This window comes from Heptranchias perlo, chromosome 6 (assembly GCF_035084215.1).
Source record: "Heptranchias perlo isolate sHepPer1 chromosome 6, sHepPer1.hap1, whole genome shotgun sequence".
Classification (NCBI taxonomy): Eukaryota; Metazoa; Chordata; class Chondrichthyes; order Hexanchiformes; family Hexanchidae; genus Heptranchias; species Heptranchias perlo.
The window spans coordinates 45,518,688-45,539,933 of record NC_090330.1 but is presented as its reverse complement, the minus strand read 5'-3'; the positions used below and the strand labels follow the sequence as shown (position 1 = coordinate 45,539,933).

The 21,246-nt window shown below is 43.3% G+C and overlaps 1 protein-coding gene across 1 annotated transcript in view; it reads right to left on the bottom strand.

Annotated features, from left to right (window-relative positions):
* LOC137323183 (DNA-binding protein RFX8-like) overlaps positions 1 to 14,856 on the bottom strand; it is a 54,908-nt gene extending 40,052 nt beyond the window's left edge. Inside the window, exons 1-4 of the mRNA XM_067986691.1 lie at positions 14,738 to 14,856; positions 12,420 to 12,543; positions 3,908 to 4,123; positions 2,900 to 3,058 (exon numbers count right to left, since the gene is read on the bottom strand). Coding sequence (XP_067842792.1) covers positions 2,900 to 3,058; positions 3,908 to 4,123; positions 12,420 to 12,543; positions 14,738 to 14,856 — 618 coding nt within the window. The remainder of the gene's footprint in view (positions 1 to 2,899; positions 3,059 to 3,907; positions 4,124 to 12,419; positions 12,544 to 14,737) is intronic.
* Between the last annotated feature and the right edge of the window lie 6,390 nt (positions 14,857 to 21,246).

Genomic DNA, 21,246 nt, shown 5'->3' with positions numbered 1-21,246 from the left:
TGAGGGATAAATATTGGCCACGACACCGGGAGGAACTCCCCTGCTCTTCTTCAAAATAGTGCCATAGGATCTTTTACATCCACCTGAAAAGGCAGACGGGGCCCCGGTTTAATGTCTCATCCAAAAGACAGCACCTCCAACAGTGCAGCACTCTCTCAGTTCTGCACTGGGGTGTCAGCCTAGATTTTGTGCTAAAGTCTCTGGAGTAGGAACCTTATTAAAGTTATTAAAAGACAAAACAACAATTCCATGATAAATTTAATCATGTTATTGCAAAATTGATTTTAAAATTTTGTTTCAAACCTTATTTTGGACATTAATAATCTCTGTTACTGGGAAAAAATGGCGGATTTTTTTTCAAGAAGCATTTTAAATTATTTAATTGGTTAATCAACAAATCATGATGGTGAAATGTTAACATGTTCCTATGGGATTTTTCCATTATAAATGTTTACATGGGCAGTTTCAATGTTAAATGTTGACATAATGGCCATTATTTTAGCATGGAGGCAGGAAGTCAGCGGATGGGAAACCCGGAAGTAATTTGGGCGCGTCAGATTGTGCGATTGCAACCCAATTGAAGGCACTTAATTTTACTTCCAGGTTTCACATTGCCAAGCTGCGCAATGGGTGTACTGAGCACCCGCATGATGCAATTTAAAGCCCACTATTTAAAGAGCCAATGCAAAAATAGATTTTGAAGGAGAAAGGAGGAAAAGGCTAAACGGAAGGACATAGAGGAAAGGCAGCACTCACGTTCTCAGACGCCTCCCTTGAGATACCACTGCTACTGTGAGAAGCAGGACGGAGGTGATAGGAGGAAGAAACCAGCCTCTGCCATCAAGAAGACGTGGCTGGAGGTGGTAGAACAGGTCAGCAGCAGGAGCACGGTGCCCAGGTCTTGGCTGCAGTGCAGGAAATGTTTTAATGACCTAATCAGTTCAGGAAAAGTGAGTATATTTGCTGATTCACCCACATCCTGTGTTGTGCACAACCGCCTCCCCCCACCCCCGCCTCACTCTGTGTTGGCACGCCTACTCCACCCATAACTCTTTACACCTAGTTAAGTTGCAGCATCAACCATCCATCACTTTCTATGTACTGCCTCAACTCCCCATTTATTCACCCACCACTGCCACTCACCCCAATCCTGATGTAATGTGTTGTATCTGTCTGATAGTCACCCAATGATGCTTCTGATTCATTGTCAGCCTCACCCGAAGCAATGTAATCATAGGGTGAAAATGTCACCTTCAGTCACTCACATGTCAGTTCTTTCTCCCCTTGTAGGAGAAGAGAGTGCAAAATGCAAGGGAGAGGACAAGGACTGGACCACCACAAAGAGTCTAGCTCACAGATTTGGAGGAGGAGGCCATAGAAATAATTGGGACAGTTGCATGCCTATCCATCAGAGATGGAAAGACTGGGAACCCCCAGATGGTTGGTGACAGAACTTTAACATCTCTCACATACATGATGAATTGATTTTATCAATGAGTGAACAGTGCGAGGCCTCAGTATGGTCCGAAAGATTGTCACTTTTCCGATGAATAATTCATATCACTTTCTGTTGTCTTCCAGGGTCTACACGGCTTCAAATACAATCAGGGGAAATGCAAGACATCAATTCCTCAGAGGAGCTCATTCCTTCTGAGGGTGCAACATCACAGGATATACAGCAATGCACCAGCGCAGATACTCGCACTTCAGTGGGCCGTCACCTGGTGAATAACCACTCACAAGTGTGCACAAGCAGACACTGGTGGAAAAGGCAGCTGTAGAGAATCCGCGTTGGGGGGCACACTCCTCTCCAAGATCTACTCAGCTGGACACAGATGCGGAACTCCGGGGGCCATTGTTGAGAATGAGAATGTTCGAAGTACACCTTTGCGAGGTACTGGGAAAAGTGCCACATAGACTCTCCACAATAGCAGAGAGGATGGAGGAGTCCAACTCCATTGCTAGGGAATTGTTACAAGTACGTGCGAGAATGTCTGCAGGGGAGAGAGTGGCAGCCCCCATTGAGCTTAAAGTACGGCTCTCAAATGAGTCTATGCAGGCCATGACAATGGTTGTGCAGATTCTGGATGCCAACTTGTCTGCTGCCTTTATCAGGATGACAGATACCTTATCCATGGCCTTACAAAGTGACACATCTGTTCACCAACCTGCTGTCCAGCAAAGTGGTGGGAGTGATGTTGCACTGGCCCAGGAGAGGGATGGTGGCCAAAGAGGACATGGAAGTGGGGACTCCACTCAAAGTGCTCCCACATCTCCTCCATTGTCCCCCACCCCCCCCCCCAACCAGTACCCACAATGCTGCCTCCTCTCCCGATGGGCTGATTCTGCCCCTGCACAGGTGCAGGTGGAGCAGTCTTTGGTGGGGCCCTCAAGGGTTCCAAAACCCAGAGGGTCGTAGGCCGAGAGCATCTCAACAGTCAAGGCAGGTATCTGAGCAACCTTCCACTACCTCTACTGAAGCCACAGGGGATGTACCACGTAGAAGCTGTAGAAAGCGAAAGATTAAGCAATTGTAGTTCGCCAAAGGAATGCACAAGGGTGTTTGACGAAGTATCATGTTGTTCATTTATATATTTTTTTGTTACGCCACCTTAAATTTAATCATTATCACCACTACCACGTCTTGGTTATTATTGTGTCCCGTCTGTGAAGTCGCTCTTTCATTTGCTTCATCATGAATGCCAAGACATGACCACACCCATTGAGCGGGTGTACAATGGGTTTATGCGTGGTTGAAGGACTGTTTTGTGCAAAGGGTGCTGGGGGGTGGGGGGTGGGGTGGTGGCCTGAGTATGTCAAATTCTTCACATTGCACATCTCATTATGAGAACCTGTTAGATATGAGGGCAACCCTGGCATCACAGGCAGCAATGTGTACGGCTGCTTTGGCAATGAGTTTCCCATCTTCATTTTCCTCCTCCTCCTTGTGATCCTCCTCCTCCTCCTCATCCTCTTCCTCTTCTTCAATTGTTGGCACCAGCAGAGGATGCTTGATGAGCACATTCAATCTCCTCCACCTGTAACCCTCTCTGCTGCGCTTTGTTGTGCAGGACACAGCACACAATGATTATTCTGGACACCTTTGCTGGCGAGAACTGAAGGGCTCTCCTAGATCTACCCAGGCACCTGAGGCGCATCTTCAACATGCCTATGGCTTGCTCAATGACACATCTGGTGGTCATGTGGCTCTGGTTGTACTGCTGCTGTGCCTCGTTGGTGGGGTTTCTCACAGGTGTCATGAGCCACATCTGCAGTGGGTATCTGTTGTCTCCAAGGAGCCAGCCCTTAAGTTTGTCTCCTGTCTGGCAGAGGTCCGGAATGTTGAACTCCCGTAAAACGAATGAATCACGACAGCTGCCAGGGAATCTGGCGCGCACCTGCAGAAATCTCTTCCGGTGGTCGCACATCAGCTGTGCATTGATGGAGTGATAGCCCTTTCGTTTTATGAACAGTCCTGGCTCATGTGGAGGTCCTCGGGTTGCTACATGTGTGCAATTGCTTGTGCCCTGCACCCGAGGGAAGCCAGCCAGAGAGGCAAAGCCCACTGCCCTCTCAGTCTGGCTGATGTTGCCATAGGGGAATCCACGTAGTTGGATGCCCTGGCAAACATCCATCACCTGTCTTATACACTTATGTGCAGATGACTGACACAACCTAGAGATGTCACTGGTGGCGCCCTGGAAGAATCCAGAGGCGAAGAAATTGAGAGCAGTTGTGACTTTAACAGTGGCGGGCAATGTGTGACCACCAGGTCCAGCCGTGAGCAGCTCTTCCTGAAAGAGGATGCAGATGTCTGCGAGCACCTGCCAACTCAATCTCAGCCTGCATAGGCACTGCTCCTCAGAGAGGTCCAGGAAGCTCAGCCTCTGCCTATACACCCTCTCACATGGATAGTGCCTCCTGTGACGTTGGCCCCCTCTCTGGTCTTCTCCAGATCCTTGTTGTGCACCTCTGTCTTGTGCACCTGCAGATCCCTGAACTGCACGATGTGCCTGCTGCGGATGGTGATATTCCTCTTCCTCAGATGTACTGTGGAATAGATCCATTGCACCCCCCGTGCTGATGTTGTCGGTTTGAGGGGCTCCAAAATGTTGGTAAATTTCTGTGAACAGAAGAATTCTCAGTCTCAACGAAGAACTCTGTCTAAATACAAAGAACTCCCAGCCAAACATTTGCCTAAGAGAACTAAGTGCCCAGTTGCAATACCTGACCTTTTATTGAGATGTGTCAATCACTGGTTTAAAGGGCCAAATGAGCTTTGGCTGCATCTCACCTCCGTTTCATTGGTGTGATTCCGAAGCCATGGGAGACACGTTCAGGAGAAGTTAAATCAGTTTCTGTTGCAGAATCCACAAAAAGTTAAGTAGCTCAAGTGTTTAAATTTCCTAAATTGCCCCTATAACTATGGGCCTGCCAACTTTAAGTGGGGACGTGACTTCTGCATTTCTGTTGCGCGTGCACATCCTAACGTGCCTGGGTTAAAAATGGAAATGGGAGAGTTGGAGCTGGGATGCGGTCCCGTTGAAGAAACCAACTATTTTTACTACCCATCTGCTCCCAGCCCACCCGTTCTTAGGGGTTAAAATTACCCCCAAAAAGCTGAACTCAAAACCGTGACATAGGAAGTAAGGTTTATAGACAGGAAGTGCAAGCCATATGCAAGATTTTTAATAAACTATGGATAGATTTCTGCTCATTAAGGTGAGATCTGTTAGTGCTGGGAGCTGAACAAGCAGTATTCAGCTTAAGTATTCCCAGGTATAGTACAGTTAGCCACAGAGTAGAGCTCCTTTACTCTTTCTCTAGAAGATGCTTCAGCCCTAAATTTAGAAGAGCAGACCATATCATTGTGACATTTTTCAATTATCCACACCAGCCATCCTTTGGTCTTTCTAAGTGAGAGTGCCAATTTAGTGTTAATTGGTGCTACAGGCCCATGCACATTAGGAAATGGGTAATCTAAACTCATTTCACATTGGATACTTACAGCCAGTTAACAGATGAAAACTAATCCTATCAGTCTGGATTGGATTTGTATCAAATTCCAGAGGTGAAAAGCTAGGGGTAAAGTTTCCACTTTGGTCGCAATCGGGAAATTTTGCCCAAAATGTGCTTGAATTTGCACTGGTTAGGTTAGGATTCAAGTTTCCACTAAAGTTCATTTGCATAATCACAAACATAAAATCTTCCATGAACCAGTGCAATTGGGCAGCGTAATAGAATGTAATTGTTTCTTTTTTTTCTTTCCATTAAAAACTATTTCTTGATGTAACCTGGGGCAGTTTCATTAATACAGTTGGAAATGGGTTTATCACCAAAATCAAGCATTTTTAATAAGGGTGTCCAGTCTTCCATCTGTGAGCAACTTCATTTAAAATCACTGAAAATGACTTAGAAAAAACTGTACTGAATCATTTAATAGTTTCATTGGTATACACTAGTCAGTCTCTTAGTAAATTAAATACTTCTTGATATGAAAAAACGTTTAAAACGTGCCTACGCGCCTAAGAAAATGAACGCAATTTAAACAGCCTTCCTGAACCAGCACAATTGGCAGAATCGCGCAACTTCGACCTAGAGACATGGCCAGTTTTGTGGGCAGGGCCTGGTTTGGGCGAACTGAATTCTGAGCCAGCGTAAAAGATCAAGGGAAACACGAGCGTAAGTGGTTTTGGGCGTAATTCACTTACATTTAAAATTCCCCAATCTTTTGCACTGGTTCGACCAATTCCATCCAGACTGCGCTGATATTACTAGCGTAAAATGAAGAAACATGCTGTAAAAATGTTTGTGCCAACCTTATTAGAATTTCAAAAAATATGCTGAAAGGTGCTATGAACACCATTGAAATTCATTGTTTTAAATAAATTAAAACATAAAGGATCCTATGCCATAAAAGATAAGGGGCTAGAAATTCGGCCATGTAGTGCCTGTTCTGTAGGCGCTATGCAGCCTCCCAAAGTTCCAAAAAGGGCGTCCGGAATGCGTGCGCATGCTTCCAGCATGACGGCGCTGGACGCCATCTTGGTATAGGGGTTAGTGCAGGCACAGATAACAAACGCCGGAAGAATGTAAAGTAGGGAGAATATGCGTTAGATCAGTGTGCAACGCTGATTTAAAGGGATAGATATCATTTTGGCACTCAATGCTCCAGCCAACGCACTGTCTTAACCAGGGCCATCTGAACATGTCTTAGATGGCCTGGGGGATCCCCCACCAGTGCTATTTAAAGGTACCATGCAGGATTTGCAAGTTAGTTGATGGATTATTGCTTTTGGTTGCTGATCCATTTGTACCTGTTTTTAGAGGTCTCCTATACTTGAATACTAGGACAAGGGGACATAGCCCAACATTTTGAGCCAGGACTTGCAGGAGTGGAGTTCGGAACGCTTCTACACGCAAAGGGTGAGAGAAGTTTGGAACGCTCTTCTGCAAACGGCAGTTGATGCTAGCTCAATAGTTACTTTTAAATCTGAGATTGATAAATTTCCGTGAACCAAGGGTATTAAGGGATATGGGGCTACGGCAGGTATATGGAATTAGGTCACAGATCAACCATGATCTCATTGAATGGTGGAACAGGCCCAAGGGGCTAAATTCCACTACCACTTGCTGCCTCCTGTTATGTGCCACCTTCTCCTGCAAGAATGCGAGAAGTGTGTTGGTGAGTGTCCTGCAGGATGTCTGGGTGATGTGCCTGTCATGGTTGAATAGCTGCCAGTGTGTGTGATCTGTGAGTTGTGGGTGTGCGGCTTGCAACAATGGTAATGTGTGAGAGTGAGAGGAAGCATCTGATTGGAAGAGTTGAGTACAGATTGAAAGAGTTTGTTGGTAGGTGGGTGATGGGGTTGTAGTGCATGGAGCAGTGGATGTGGCTAGTGGTGCAGTTGGTAGCAGCTGTCACTTGACAGTTGACCTCACTCACCTTGACCACTCATGTCAAAGTATTGAACTTGTTCCTGCACGACATCCATGTTCATGGTGCTATGCGCCTGGCATTGACTTCGTCCCCTACTGCTTCTCACTGTCTCTTCAGCATATGTCTGGAGGACCTCTTGCCCACCTGTGGATATAGGATGCCCCTCCTTCTGTCCACCTCTTGCACCAAGGCCTCTAGTGCATCACCAGAGAACCTTGATGCATGCACTCTCGCAGGCCTGATACAAACTCAGATCGGCAGATTGGTGAGGTCTGGAACGCAGATTGGAGGATGTGGGATTTTTTTTATTCATTCATGGGATGTGGGCATCACTGGCAAGGCCAGCATTTATTGCCCACCCCTAATTGTCCTTGAGAAGGTGGTGGTGAGCCGCCTTCTTGGACCCCTGCAGTCTGTGTGGTGAAGGTTCTCCCACAGTGCTGTTAGATAGGGAATTCCAGGATTTTGACCCAGCGACGATGAAGGAACAGCAATATATTTCCAAGTCGGGATGGTGTGTGACTTGGAGGGAAACATGCAGGTGGTGTTGGGATTTAGTAGTGTGCAATCCTTATTCAATGTTTTAACATAACTCAACAGTTTGTAAACATAGGGACGGGATCTGCATCTGTCGTTTTACATGTGCAATGTCTGATCTCCATTCAGATTCCGTGCAGACCCATATCTTATTTTTTGCCAATAAGAGGTGCAGGCTGCCTTTAAAAGGTGCAGCCTGGCTTTAAGAGGTGCGAGCGAGTCACGCGATATTTGGGCCCCCTTGCTGGCGACAAGCATGAACCTGGTGAGAGCATCACAGCTAGGCCTGACTGCTGCGCTTCTATCAGGTAAGTGACCAGACAGCACAAATGTCTTGTGCTGCCTGCATCGGAACCACCGGCCGTGGGTTAATCGCGCACTGCGATACCCACGCCCGGATTCAGGGGTTAACCAATTTAACCCCCAAGGTATTGAATTTTAACATAAATTATCAAATAGCAAGTTCAAGAAAAAAGGTATGGAAATGGTTTGTTCTTGCCTGTAATGTCTTTGACCATTCCTTCCTTGTGCATTACTGTAAAGAAAACAGTTGTAGTGTTTGTCCAAGCTGAGATCTGCTTTACCATATCTTAGACAGTGCACTTAGGATGCGGACTGACGAAGTACAAAAAATTATATATTTTTTGCACAAATACATTCCCGGCATGCCAAAACTTTAAAAGAAACCTACTGAGGGTGATTTTTTACCTTCACTACCTGGGCGGTAATCTGGAGGAGCAGATCGCCCACTCATTGTGGAACCCACACAATTTTAATCTCAGTGATTTCAAGGGAAGGTGAAAGTGAAAATTTACCACATTATTTCTAGATGATAATCAGGAAAGTAAAACCATCACCTTGCACACCCTCTTGTACCCAGTCGCCTGGTTCTCAGATCGCTGAATACTGAACGAACAAGCTTTAAAAGAAAGTAGATAATTAATTACAATTAACAAAACTACAATAAAAAGGACTAACTCAGAAACCTCCTCCCCCTAATTTCTTGATGCTCTCGCTAGTTATTAGAAAAGTAACAGTTTACATTAGATTTAGATAAAACTACTTTTTACTAGTGCAATACATATTGAAACCATTAAGACAAACAAACTGGCATTCTAAAGTCACTTACTACAGCCAACATCGATATTAAAACAGTTTCAGCAAAAAAGAGTAAGCAGCTTATAATATTAGTTTCCTGTGAGATTTAAACACGAACCTTAAGATGCATGAAAGGATACAATCATCTCATTCAGTTCTTTTTCAATAAACTACCAATATTTGTGTGGAGACATACCAGTGGAAATAAACATATGCATCACTGCTCAACTGCAATAATATTATCTAGTGTTTTCTTTGTGACTAGGAACTGGAGTGGAGATCATATTTAATGATAAAATGAGTTCTATGTATTCAAGAGCATCAGTGTATTGTGCCTCAAGGCACCAATTTCATTACTCCCTTTGTGCCATCAAATAAATGTGAATTAAATCATTTGTATGATTTTTTGATCACAAGAGACATTGAAAAGAAAACTGTAATAAAAGTATACATATACAAGTTTAATTAGATACCTGCCTCATCTCTTATCAGATTTTCTTTTCATATTGTGTTTGTTTGTATGTGTGTGTTTTTCCTCTTCCCATTGTTCTGTTCCTTTTTAAATGTTCATCTGTAACATCCTCCAGTGTTGATGAAAGGTTCAACCTCTGAAATATTAACTCATCTATTCTGCTGCCTGACCTGCTAAGTGTTTCCAGCATTTTATATTTTTGAATCAAATCTACTTTTAAATACAATTAATATATGTTGAGCACAGTTGTGACACTGAGGTAGTTTAATGTAGAATTTCATTTAATTGTAAGTAGTATGAGATTGAGATAGGTGAGAGTGAAGCCAGCTCAGATATCATTATTCGTGTGTAAGGTGGTTTCAGTTGGAACCAAGATCCAAGTGAAACAGATAACCCCGCCACGAAGGAGTTCATTGACTCAATACTCCAGAAGCTAACGCCTGCCTCCCAGGGAAGGAAGGAAATTGACCCAACCACTCTGCTTGTGAGAATGAGGTCATGTAAGCTCTGAACGTTGTTAATCATACACGTAGACTTGAGCTATTTGATGGATTGGCTAATCAAAGTTGTTAATTTGTCCGCTATTTAAGGAATTACTCTTAAAATGATCTTACCAATTTACAAGCTCAGACTCTGGTCACTGCTATAATTAATGCTTAGCATCCATTAACGCTGACTTACAGTGATACACTGAATTGCCTGTGTAACCTTTGCTACTCGTTTTGTTAAGTAACTCTGTCCATTAATGATTTGCTACTCAACTACTAGTGGTAACTGATTACATTTATGCGGATCTATTAAGTGTTCGTAGGAACATAGGAACAGGAGTAGGCCATTCAGCCCCTCGTGCCTGCTCCGCCATTTGATAAGATCATGGCTGATCTGTGATCTAACTCCATATACCTGCCTTTGGCCCATATCCCTTAATACCTTTAATTGCCAAAAAGCTATCTATCTCAGATTTAAATTTAGCAATTGGGCTAGTATCAATTGCCGTTTCCGGAAGAGAGTTCCAAACTTCTACCACCCTTTGTGTGTAGAAATGTTTTCTAATCTCGCTCCTGAAAGGTCTGGCTCTAATTTTTAGACTGTGCCCCCTACTCCTAGAATCCCCAACCAGCGGAAATAGTTTCTCTCTATCCACCCTATCCATTCCCCTTAATAGCTTATAAACTTCGATCAGATCACCCCTTAACCTTCGAAACTCCAGAGAATACAACCCCAATTTGTGTAATCTCTCCTCGTAACTTAACCCTTGAAGTCCGGGTATCATTCTAATAAACCTATGCTGCACTCCCTCCAAGGCCAATATGTCCATCCGAAGGTGCGGTGCCCAGAACTGCTCACAGTACTCCAGGTGCGGTCTAACCAGGGTTTTGTATAGCTGCAGCATTTCTTCTGCCCCCTTGTACTCCAGTCCTCTAGATATAATGGCCAGCATTCCATTAGCCTTATTGATTATTTTCTGCACCTGTTCATGACACTTCAATGATCTATGTACCTGTACCCCTAAGTCCCTTTGGACATCCACTGTTTTTAACTTTTTACCATTTAGAAAGTACCCTGTTCTATCCTTTTTTGATCCAAAGTGGATGACCATTTGTCTACATTGAATTCCATTTGCCACAGTTTTGCCCATTCACCTCATCTATCAATATCACTTTGTAATTTTATGTTTTCATCTACACTGCTTACAACGCCACCAATCTTTGTGTCACAGCAAACTTAGATATGAGACTTTCTATGCCTTCATCTAAGTCGTTAATAAATATTGTGAATAATTGAGGCCTCAAGACAGATCCCTGCGGGACACCACTAGTCACCATCCTGCCAATGTGAGTTACCTACCCATTATCCCTACTCTCTGTCGCCTTGCGCTCAGCCAACTTCCTAACCAAGTCCGTACTTTTCCCTCGATTCCATGGGCTTCTATCTTAGCTAACAGTCTCTTATGTGGGACCTTATCAAATGCCTTCTGGAAGTCCATATAAATAACATCCATTGACATTCCCCTGTCCACTACTTTAGTCACCTCTTCAAAAAATTCAATCAGGTTTGTCAGGCACGACCTGCCTTTCACAAATCCATGCTGGCTCTCTCTGATTAACTGAAAATTCTCGAGGTGTTCAGTCACCCTATCCTTAATTATAGACTCCAGCATTTTCCCCACAACAGATGTTAGGCTAACTGGTCTATAATTCCTTGGTTTCCCTCTCTCTCCTTTCTTAAAAAGTGGAGTGACATGTTCAATTTTCCAATCCAGATGGACAGTTCCTGAATCTAGAGAACTTTGAAAGATTATAGTTAGGGATCCGCAATGTGCTCACCTACTTCCTTTAAAACCCTGGGATGGAAACCATCTGGTCCTGGGGATTTGTCACTCTTTAGTGCTATTATTTTCTTCATTACTGTTGCTTTACTTATATTAATTTTATCGAGTCCCTGTCCCCGATTCAATATTAGTTTTCTTGGGATTTCCGGCATGCTATCCTCTTTTTCTACTGTAAATACTGACGCAAAGTAATTGTTCAACATGTCCGCCATTTCCCCATTGTCGATGACAATATCCCCACTTTCAGTTTTTTAGGGGCTAACACTGCTCCTGACCACCCTCTTTTTCCTAATGTAACTATGCTACATCATTAAATAAATTTAAAACAGAAATAGACAGTTTCCTAGAAGTAAAGGGAATTAGGGGTTACGGGGAGCGGGCAGGAAATTGGACATGAATTTAGATTTGAGGTTAGGATCAGATCAGCCATGATCTTATTGAATGGCGGAGCAGGCTCGAGGGGACGATTGGCCTACTCCTGCTCCTATTTCTTATGTTCTTATGTTCTTAAAAGTTCTTCGTATTGGTTTTGATATCCCTTGCAAGTTTCTTTTCATACTCTCTTTTTGTAGCTCTTACTATCTGTTTTGTGACCCTTTGTTGATCTTTGTATCTTTCCCATTCGCCACCCGTTCATGTACCCAACTTTAACTTTTAAGTAGTGGTTTGTAGCCGATAGTGTTTGATGCATGACTTGTGCTCTGACATTTTCCTTGATGATGTGGCAAGATAAAGTTAATTCACTCGCTCAGCAGTTTGAGTGTTACATAATTGAGGGTTAGTAAATTAAATTCATTTCGATCTGAATTGGTTCGTGTAATTGGCAAGCCAAATCAGGCATAATCCATCCCTAGAACTACGTTGGCAGGTAAGACTACCGACACTTTCTTAGTAAGAAGTTAAAAGTGGGAATTAAGGATTCGCCTGGTTCCTCGGCAAATATTTGTCAGGATGTTGAAACCCAGCTTTCTTACATTATAGACCAGTTATTACACAATCATCAAATAATGTCATCCCTTATTGAGCAGTGTGTTTCATACCTTTCCAAAGGTAGCTGCATTTATTGGATTTGATCTATTGTGGTTACAATATTCCAGGTAAAACTGATATATGAGACCACGGGGAATGCTCCAGCCTTCACAAACGTAAAAATGTTCAAGTAGCCTGAAAAAAAGAGAATGCAATATAAATGTCTCATCAAAAACTTGCTGGAATTTGGTATTCTAGTGTTTTAATTACAGTAACATTTTAAAAAATATTACTGGTGTTGATTTAACAAGTTGTTTTAAAAAAGATGTAATTACACTCCAATTTGATATGACGCTTTTCCTACAACGTGATAAAATCTTGACTGGAACTATTACTTGATCTGAAACTACTGCCACAAATCTGCGGTACTCAGACATCTGCAGTGGCTTTACAGTCCGCTGTACAAAGTAGCAGGTACAACACATTTACATGCGTCCCAGAAATGCATTAGTCTGACCTTTTCCCATCGTTGCATTAATAGTTGGAACGGCTATCTCTCCCCCATCTTTTTCTTTAGATCAATGGGAGTGACCAACTAAGTTTTAAAAACCTATAAATACTGGAAATCTGAAGTTTAAATAGAAAATAATGGAAATATGCTTCAGATCTGACAACATCTGAAAAGGGAAAATCATTTAAAATGTAGACCAGTAGTCAGAATTGGCAACCGGCAAGTCTTATTACAGGACTAAAACAAAGCAGCGGGGGAGGGCGAGGGGAGAACAGATAAAAGTCAAAAATGCTAACAAAGAATCAGCGGGTTTAATAGCATTTACATATTATTTTAAGTTGGAAGTAAGTGAGAACATTCTGGATGATGTACAATGATCATCTCAGTCCGGCAGTGAAAGAAGATGGAGAGTTGCACTTTTAGCCAACTTAAGGTGGTATTGGAATGGTTGTATAAGAGTCAGAACCTGAAGCCTCCTTCCTCCCTTTACTGTTTTTCTAAATACTGTATTGACCAAGTAGGGATGCCTTTACCTCCCCACGAAATTCATGAAATCTTGCGCGTTACTTAAGGGCCCCAAGAGGAGTGTTTTGTAATGTTGAGGCCAAGTAATTAATCTCGGAGTTCATGTTTACTGTTTTAGTTTCTACCGATACCCACGAGGAAACTGACAAGAGCCACGCAGATATTTAAATAATTTTCTGTAATTTATAATAAATTTCATCAACTCCAAAAGTAATTTTCAGTTTCAAGTACATTTAGAACCGGAATCTCTTGGGAGCCAAAATTGTTTAGGTAACATGGTGCAAATAACTTATTTATTTCCGAATATATTGTGCCCGTTACTCGAGTTATTTCACGTCTCACCACTTGACAAGTTCAGGGTGATAGCCCTTGGTCGCTGCTGACTGCTCCATGCTACTTTTCCTCGGGAGGCGTCAAAGGTCCTCTGTCCTCGAAGCTGATGCTTGTATTTGGAACAGTTGAGTGGAACGCGTTGGACTTTAAAAATAATTAATAACAAAGCAGCGGAATGGAACTACAAACCATTTCAGGAATAAACTACTGTAACTGTTACAATTGGGCTTCTTCCCATTAATTCCGCTTAATACAAAAAATCAGGTTCCAGATCGTTATGAACCAAAACTTGACGTTATGCTTGAAATATATGATTATAATTTGCCACATGGCAAACGATGAACCCTTATATCATTGGGATAAGCACCAGAAATAATAGGACCTACCCGTGGTGTCCTCCTGATCTCCAAATCAGACCATATAGTATAGGCTAAAAACTATTTGTCTTGATTGTGAGAAATAAAACTATACAGATGCAAAAATGAATCAGCAGATAAACATAAACATAGTACTGAACTTTACACCACCTGTTCCAAAGTCTGAGCTGTGTAGGAGCTCAGGAAATAGAGAAAACAATCTGAGGGACATGGAGCATCGGTCTGAGGATATGATTTTCTTCTTCTACAGGACACAACCTCAACTCACTGTAGGAATGTTCTGACACTGGACTATTTATAGTGAACGTAAAAGATCCCACGGCACTTTTTTTGAAAAAAAGCAGGAGTTCTGGCCAACATTCACTCCTCAACCAACACCAATAAAATAGATGAACTGGTCGTTCATCTCACTGTGAGATTTTGCAATGCACAAATTAACTTGCCATGTTTGCCTTCATGTGACTGCACTTGGAAACTAATTTGTTGGCTGTGAAAAGCTTTTGGAAATCCTAAGCATGTGAAAGGCACTATATAAATGCAATTTCTTTCTTTCTTGATAAGTGTGATTTGGACCTTGCTGAAACCTGCCAATTCAACACCCCCTCCCAAGTGCGCTCCGCCCTTACTGCCTTTGGCCTCCTACACTGTTCCAAGCAAGTACAATGGAAACTTCACGAACATCTCATCTTTCTCCTTGACATTCTGTAACTCTTTGGTCTTAAGATTGACATTAGAAATTCCAGATCTTAGCTTCTCTTCCATTAAGAAAAGGGAGAGACAGCTAAGTTCTAGATTTGCTAAGTCAATATTCAGTGATATAATGCATTACTAGTGGACCATTCTTGATGTGTGTTGCACAAGGGAAGTCGGTGAATATGGTTTCTTTTCTGGCTCTGTTGTCTTCGTGTTGCTGTTTCTATCTCTGTTCCTCTGCTGCTTCTATCTCTCTAGTCTCTTCTGTCCCTCTGTGTCTCTTTCCTCGTTCTTTTTGTGTGGGACGTGAGTGGTGGCATGTCATGGTGTGGAGGGGAAAGGAGCCACTGATGACTGCATTTTCTAGTGGAGGTTGTGGGGAAAATGTAGCCAACAGCTACTTTCCCATCCTTCCCTCCCCCATCACTTGTACGCCCCCACCCCCTCACTCCCATTACATCCCCCACATTTCATTCCCTCTATCCTCTCCCCTTCCTACTACCCCTTCACTCCCATCACTACCCCTACCTCTTCTACTTTGAACTACCCACTCAGCATCTGTATCACTCACCTGAGTCTTGACCCTCAACTAACTCACCTTCACTTTCACTTACTACTCCCAAGGGCAGGTGGCAAGTGACCAGATGCCCTCATCCTGTTTTCCTCCTCCTCTTCCCTCTATTTTCCTCACAAAGACAGTTTGACTACAAATTTCAACTTTTTTGAAAAAAAATTCAAATTAGGATGTGGAAAGACATTCTATCTGCTTCTCTCTTTCTCTCTGTAAATGTTTACATTTTATAACTGTCTATAAAACACAGGTAAGATATTTAGAAGTTTTCCATTTGCTTCAAAATTCAACTGATTTTTTCTGAAAAATTAACTCAAATTAGTGTGCGGAAAGACACTGTGACCTGGATTTTGCTTAGAATTGCTGCCAGTTTTCAGGTGGGTTTAGGGTACTAAACTAAGGAAAATGGGGTGGTAAGACCTACTGGGGGAAAAAATAGATAGGGCCTATTATTGGTGCAGGTAGCGTGATCCACTATTAACCTGCGCCCAATGATCCCTGCGCAGGCAGGACGAGAACTTCGTCCGGCCTCAGTACTCCTGTAAAGCTGTGTTGAAATCCAGGCCTTGCATGTCAATTCAATGCAATTTGCACTTTCCACCAGCATGGGGAGCCCCAATCTCTTAAAGGGAGGATGTCTCTTCAAATCTCTTAAAGGTACCCGGTACCTGTTAATTGCTAAAAATAACAGTCTGCTGTCTGCACGGAGTCTGAATGGAGATCAGACATCACACACATAAAACACAGATGCTGGTCCCATCCCTATGTTTACACACTGATGAATTATCTTAAAACACTGAATAAAGGTTGCACACTACTAAATCTCACATCCTCCAATCTGCATGCCAGATCTCACCAATCTGCTGATCTGAGTTGGTACCAGGCCTGTGAGAGTGCATGCACCAAGGTACTCTGCTGATGCACTAGAGGGCATGGTGCAGGAGGTGGACAGAAGGAGGGACATCCTATATCTGCGGGGGGGAGGGGGGGACAAGAGATATGGCCAAAAGGCAGTGGAAGGCAGCGGGGGATGAAGTCAATGCCAGGCACATAGCACCATGAACATGGATGCAGTGCAGGAAGAAGTTCAATGCTTTGACACGAGTGGTCAAGGTGAATGAGGTCAATTGTCAAGTGGCGTCTCCTACCAACTGCACCACCAGCCGCATCCACTGATCCACACATGACACCCCCATCACCCACATACCAATAAACTCTTGCCATTAGTACTCAAATCTTCCAATCTGATGCTTCCTCTCACCCTTACACATTACCACTGTTGCAAGCCGCACACCCACAATTCACAGGACACACACACTTGCAGCAATTCAACCATGACAGGCACATCACCCAGACACATATCCCGCTTTCTTGCAGAAGAAGGTGGCGCGTAACAGGAGGCAGCAAGTGGCAGTGGCATTTAGCCCTTCGAGCCTGTTCCGCCATTCAATGAGATCATGCTGGACCTGTGACCTAACTCCATATACCTGCCATAGCCCCATATCCCATAATACCCTTGGTTCACAGAAATCTATCAATCGCAGATTTAGAATTCACAATTGAGCTAGCATCAACTGCCATTTGCAGAAGAGCGTTCCAAACTTCTCCCACCCTTTGCGTGTAGAAAGCGTTACCTAACTTCACTCCTGCACGTCCTAGCTCTAAATGTTAGACTATGTCCCCGTGTCCTAGTATTCAAGTATAATGGGCCTCCAAAAACAGTTACAAATGTATCGGCAGCCAGAAGCAATAATCCAGCCACTAACCTGTAAATCCTGCATGGTCCCTTTAAATAGCGCTGGTGGGGGTCCTTCAGGCACTCTAAGACACGTTCAGATGGTCGTGGTTAAGACTGTGCGTTGAGTTGAGCGTTAAGTGCCAAAATGGTGTCTATCACTTTAAATCAGCATTGCACATGATTGCATCTATTTTCTCCTTACTTTACATGCTTCCGGCGTTTGGTATTTGCACATGCGCTAACTCCTATACCAAAATGGCGTCTGGCGCACATCACATTGGAAACGTGCATGCGCAGCCAAGACGCTATCTTGGATGTTCGAGAGGCCACGTAGCGCCAAAACAACGGGCGCTACATGGCCCAATTTAGCACCCGCTGCTTCAAATCTGCCCCCAAAAAATTGCACTCCCTAAAATCCGCCATTCCCCTTTTATGCCCGCCCACAGCCCACCCCTTCAAATTTAAATGGGCTCGGTTGGGCATGGCAAACTTTCCCAGTGCATTTTCCTGAACTTCTTCCCCAAATTAATATTGCCATTAATGGCAGTATAAGCAGAACAGTATTATCCCTGAGGCGGATACTGCATTGAGGAGGCCAATTTATTTGTTGGAGCTGAAGGTTTGTGCTGCTTCGCCTGCACATTGATTATAGTTTTTTGGTGCCTTGGGGCTTCTGTCAGCATTCTTCCTGCCATATTTAATCAGTTCTGTAGACAGTTTTGGACTGGGGACATGGATTTCTATGTGTGAATCATTATTCTTTATTTTTAGAGAAGGAAGATGAGGATATGGAAGAGGCTAGATTGGAGATAGTTAAAATGAGGGACTTCAGATGGTGCCTGTCTCTATACGCAGATACTCACTCAACAGGGTTCACAGACTAAGGTTAGGACCTCTCTGCACTCCTCCCCCTCCCACCCCACCCCCGAGGCAACTGGGGAGATATGACTGATGCGAGCTGAACATCTGTAGCCCAGTTCCACTAGGAGAACAATTATGTCTGTACCAAAGTCACCAGTACCTTGAATTTCTTTGCAACTGGATCCTGCCAGATGGCATCTGGTGACCTTTGCCACACTGCGTAGCCAGAAGCTCACCACTGCATAAAGAAGGTTACTGCTCTCTTTAGGCAGACCACATAATCCGGTTCCTTCTGACTGAAACCAAATAAACCAAGAGTGCGAACTAGCCAACCCTACAGACTGCCAGGATTCCCACAAGTACAAGGAACAATGGAGAGTATTCCAGCAACATTCAAAGCCCCATACAAGAACTCCCTTAATGTAATTACCAGGAATGGCTTTCATAAGAAATAGGAGCAGGAGCAGGCCGTACAGCCCCTCGAGCCTGTTCTGCCATTCAATAAAATCATGGCTGATCTTCGACCTCAACTCCACTTTCCCACCGATCCCCATTTTCTTTTTATTTGTTCATGTGATGTGGGCGTCGCTGGCGAGGCCGGCATTTATTGCCCATCTCTATCCCTTGATTTACCCTAGAGTCCAAAAATGTATCTACCTCACCTTGAATATACTCAGCCCTTTGGGGTTCTGTCTGGTTCATTTGACTAATGTGCAGTTAGCGTACAATGAAAATCACCTTATCCTGTAAATTTATGCCTGATGCCTAAAAAACTCTCTCAATATTCCCTGCTGTCATCCAACTTCAAAAAGTTTTAAGCAATCTTGCTTTAGCTACAAGTCTACCACTTCTACCAGGAGCCACCTGCATAGAAATAGGTTGAGTGGTGGGTGGCTGGGATGGCTCCCAGAGAGCCTTGAGGCCTGAGGTAACTTTCATCTCAGTGAAGCAGCTGTCGCAGAGGACCATCTTTTGGGACTGACAAGGATTGTTGGGACCATGTCCGAAACTCCCTCATGCGCAGGCATTGGAGTAGGCCTTAAGGAGGCAGGCTCACTGCCACTCTCTGGACAATGGCAAAGGCAGGGTTTTTTTGGGGGGTGTTTAGATATGAGCTTGTCAGGTGAAACAAAACTACGTCGAAAGGTCTATTTTACAGATAGGAATTTCACAAAAAAGATCAAACGGAAACATTATTACTTTCATTAATCTAACAATTCAAATAAAGCAAATGAAAATAAAAAGGTCTTGTCAGCCAAAATTTTAAAGCACAACGTCCAAGTAACGGTTATGTGTCACTAGTCTATCAATAACTTTGATGCTATTCACTGTAATATCCCAGTGAACATGTCGAAGCACAAACTATACTAATTGTTTTTTTATTGGTCGCATTGTGGAACTAACTAGCTCTGGAAGAACATCTGTTATTTCTTTGTTCAATCAAGTGACCGAAGGCATGTTCTTTTGAAAGGAGTGATCCGATAAAAAAAAGACATTTGGGGGTGACTCTGAGGTGCTATTGGTTGGTGTCATTACAGACTGAATAGCCTCAATCAGGTTTTGGAAGCTCTGTGAGTGTTGTGTCCAGACGACTCTAAAAGTACCTATTGCAGCAATGTTAGCTGCCACTCCGGAAGCTGACAACGTCTTCCTGGTACCTCGTTGCTGCAGAAATCTGTTCTGCAGATCATGAGAAACTTTCTGCAATGTTTTGCAAATGCAGGTCATGGACTCCTCCAATGTATCCACAATATGCAACACACACAGATTTAAAGTGATTGGCAAAAGAACCAGAGGCGACTTGAGGAAACATTTTTTTTACGCAGTTGTTATGATCTGGAATTCACCGCCTTAAAGAGAGGTGGAAGCAGATTCAATAATAACTTTCAATAGGGAATTGGATAAATACTTGAAGGGAAAAAATTTACAGGGCTATGGAAAAAGAACAGGGGAGTGGGGCTAATTGGATAGCTCTTTCATAGAGCCGGCACAGGCATGATGGGCTGAATGGCCTCCTCCTGTGTTGTAACATACTATGAGAGAAGTCTGTCTCCATACCCTGCATGAGATCAATGCTCCCTAAATATTGCTCTTTTGAAGACTGGGCCGAGATCTGGGTATCCTAGGCTCCTCAGCCAAGGGTGGTCATTTATCTACCCTCTATAATGGAACAGCATTATCTTCCTCTTCCACGCCCAGATCTCCCTGCTCACTAGTGCTCACTGCATTGCTCAGCGAAAACCATATGACTACTTCCTACCGCGTAGGCGACTTTGGGTTGGTGCTGAAGTAGGTGACATGCTATGATGGAGTTGACGAGGATGTTGCAGAAGTTTTAGATCTGGACAAGATAGCAGTTGTGGATCTGAAAGTGCCCGGGAAGTCATCAGAATGGCCGGCCTCTTCCTCCAAGGAACCCCTTATGATGTGAAAAACAGAATAGCTCGTTTAGCTGCGATATTTCCCCTTGATAAAATAGTAGCTAAGTGTATGGGCAGCGCAATACTTTGAAAAAGCAAATTAAGCTGACTACTCATGATGAGCCTTTATCAAGTTTCTCACCACCTTGCCTGCAACTTCCCCATCTCCCACAGTCTATCTTGTCTGTCTGCTGTTATCTGCAGAGCCACTTCATCCTCCTTGACCTCCTAACCTACAAACATAATCAGGGTCCCAGTAGGAAAGTCCAGCAGGCTAGCAGTGGAATCATGTGGGAAGTCTCAGTCTGCTACTAACCTGCCAAAAGGAGGAAAATTCAGGTCTCTCTCTTTCTCTCTCTCTCAATATACTACATTTTCTGAAATTTATATATTACAAAAGCTACAACAGGTGTGTAATTAGTAGTAATCTCTCACCCTCTCACATACAAACACAGAATCTGTTAAAATCACTCAAAATAAATTTTACCTGATTAAAGCTTTTGACATTTGTCCTCTAGCTATTCTTCAATTACTTTTGAACAACAACCAAGTAGGTTTTATCAGAGTCTAAGAAGCATTCTATCATTTGACTAGTTAAATGATAGAATGCTTCTTAGACTCTGACAAAACCTACTGGTGTATCTTGAGAAATTGTACACACTGCATATGCTCAGACTGCAGGACCTGCCTTCAGCCTAAAGTGTCACAATTCTGGGCAAACATATCAAGTTCAAGCCCAGCCTTTTGGGAGATGCTGAGAACTTAAAAGTAAACATTTTATTGAAGACATTAAAAGATGCAAGATAGTTCAATTGATAAATGTAATCATGTTATTGCAAAATACATATTTTTATTCTATTTACACCCTA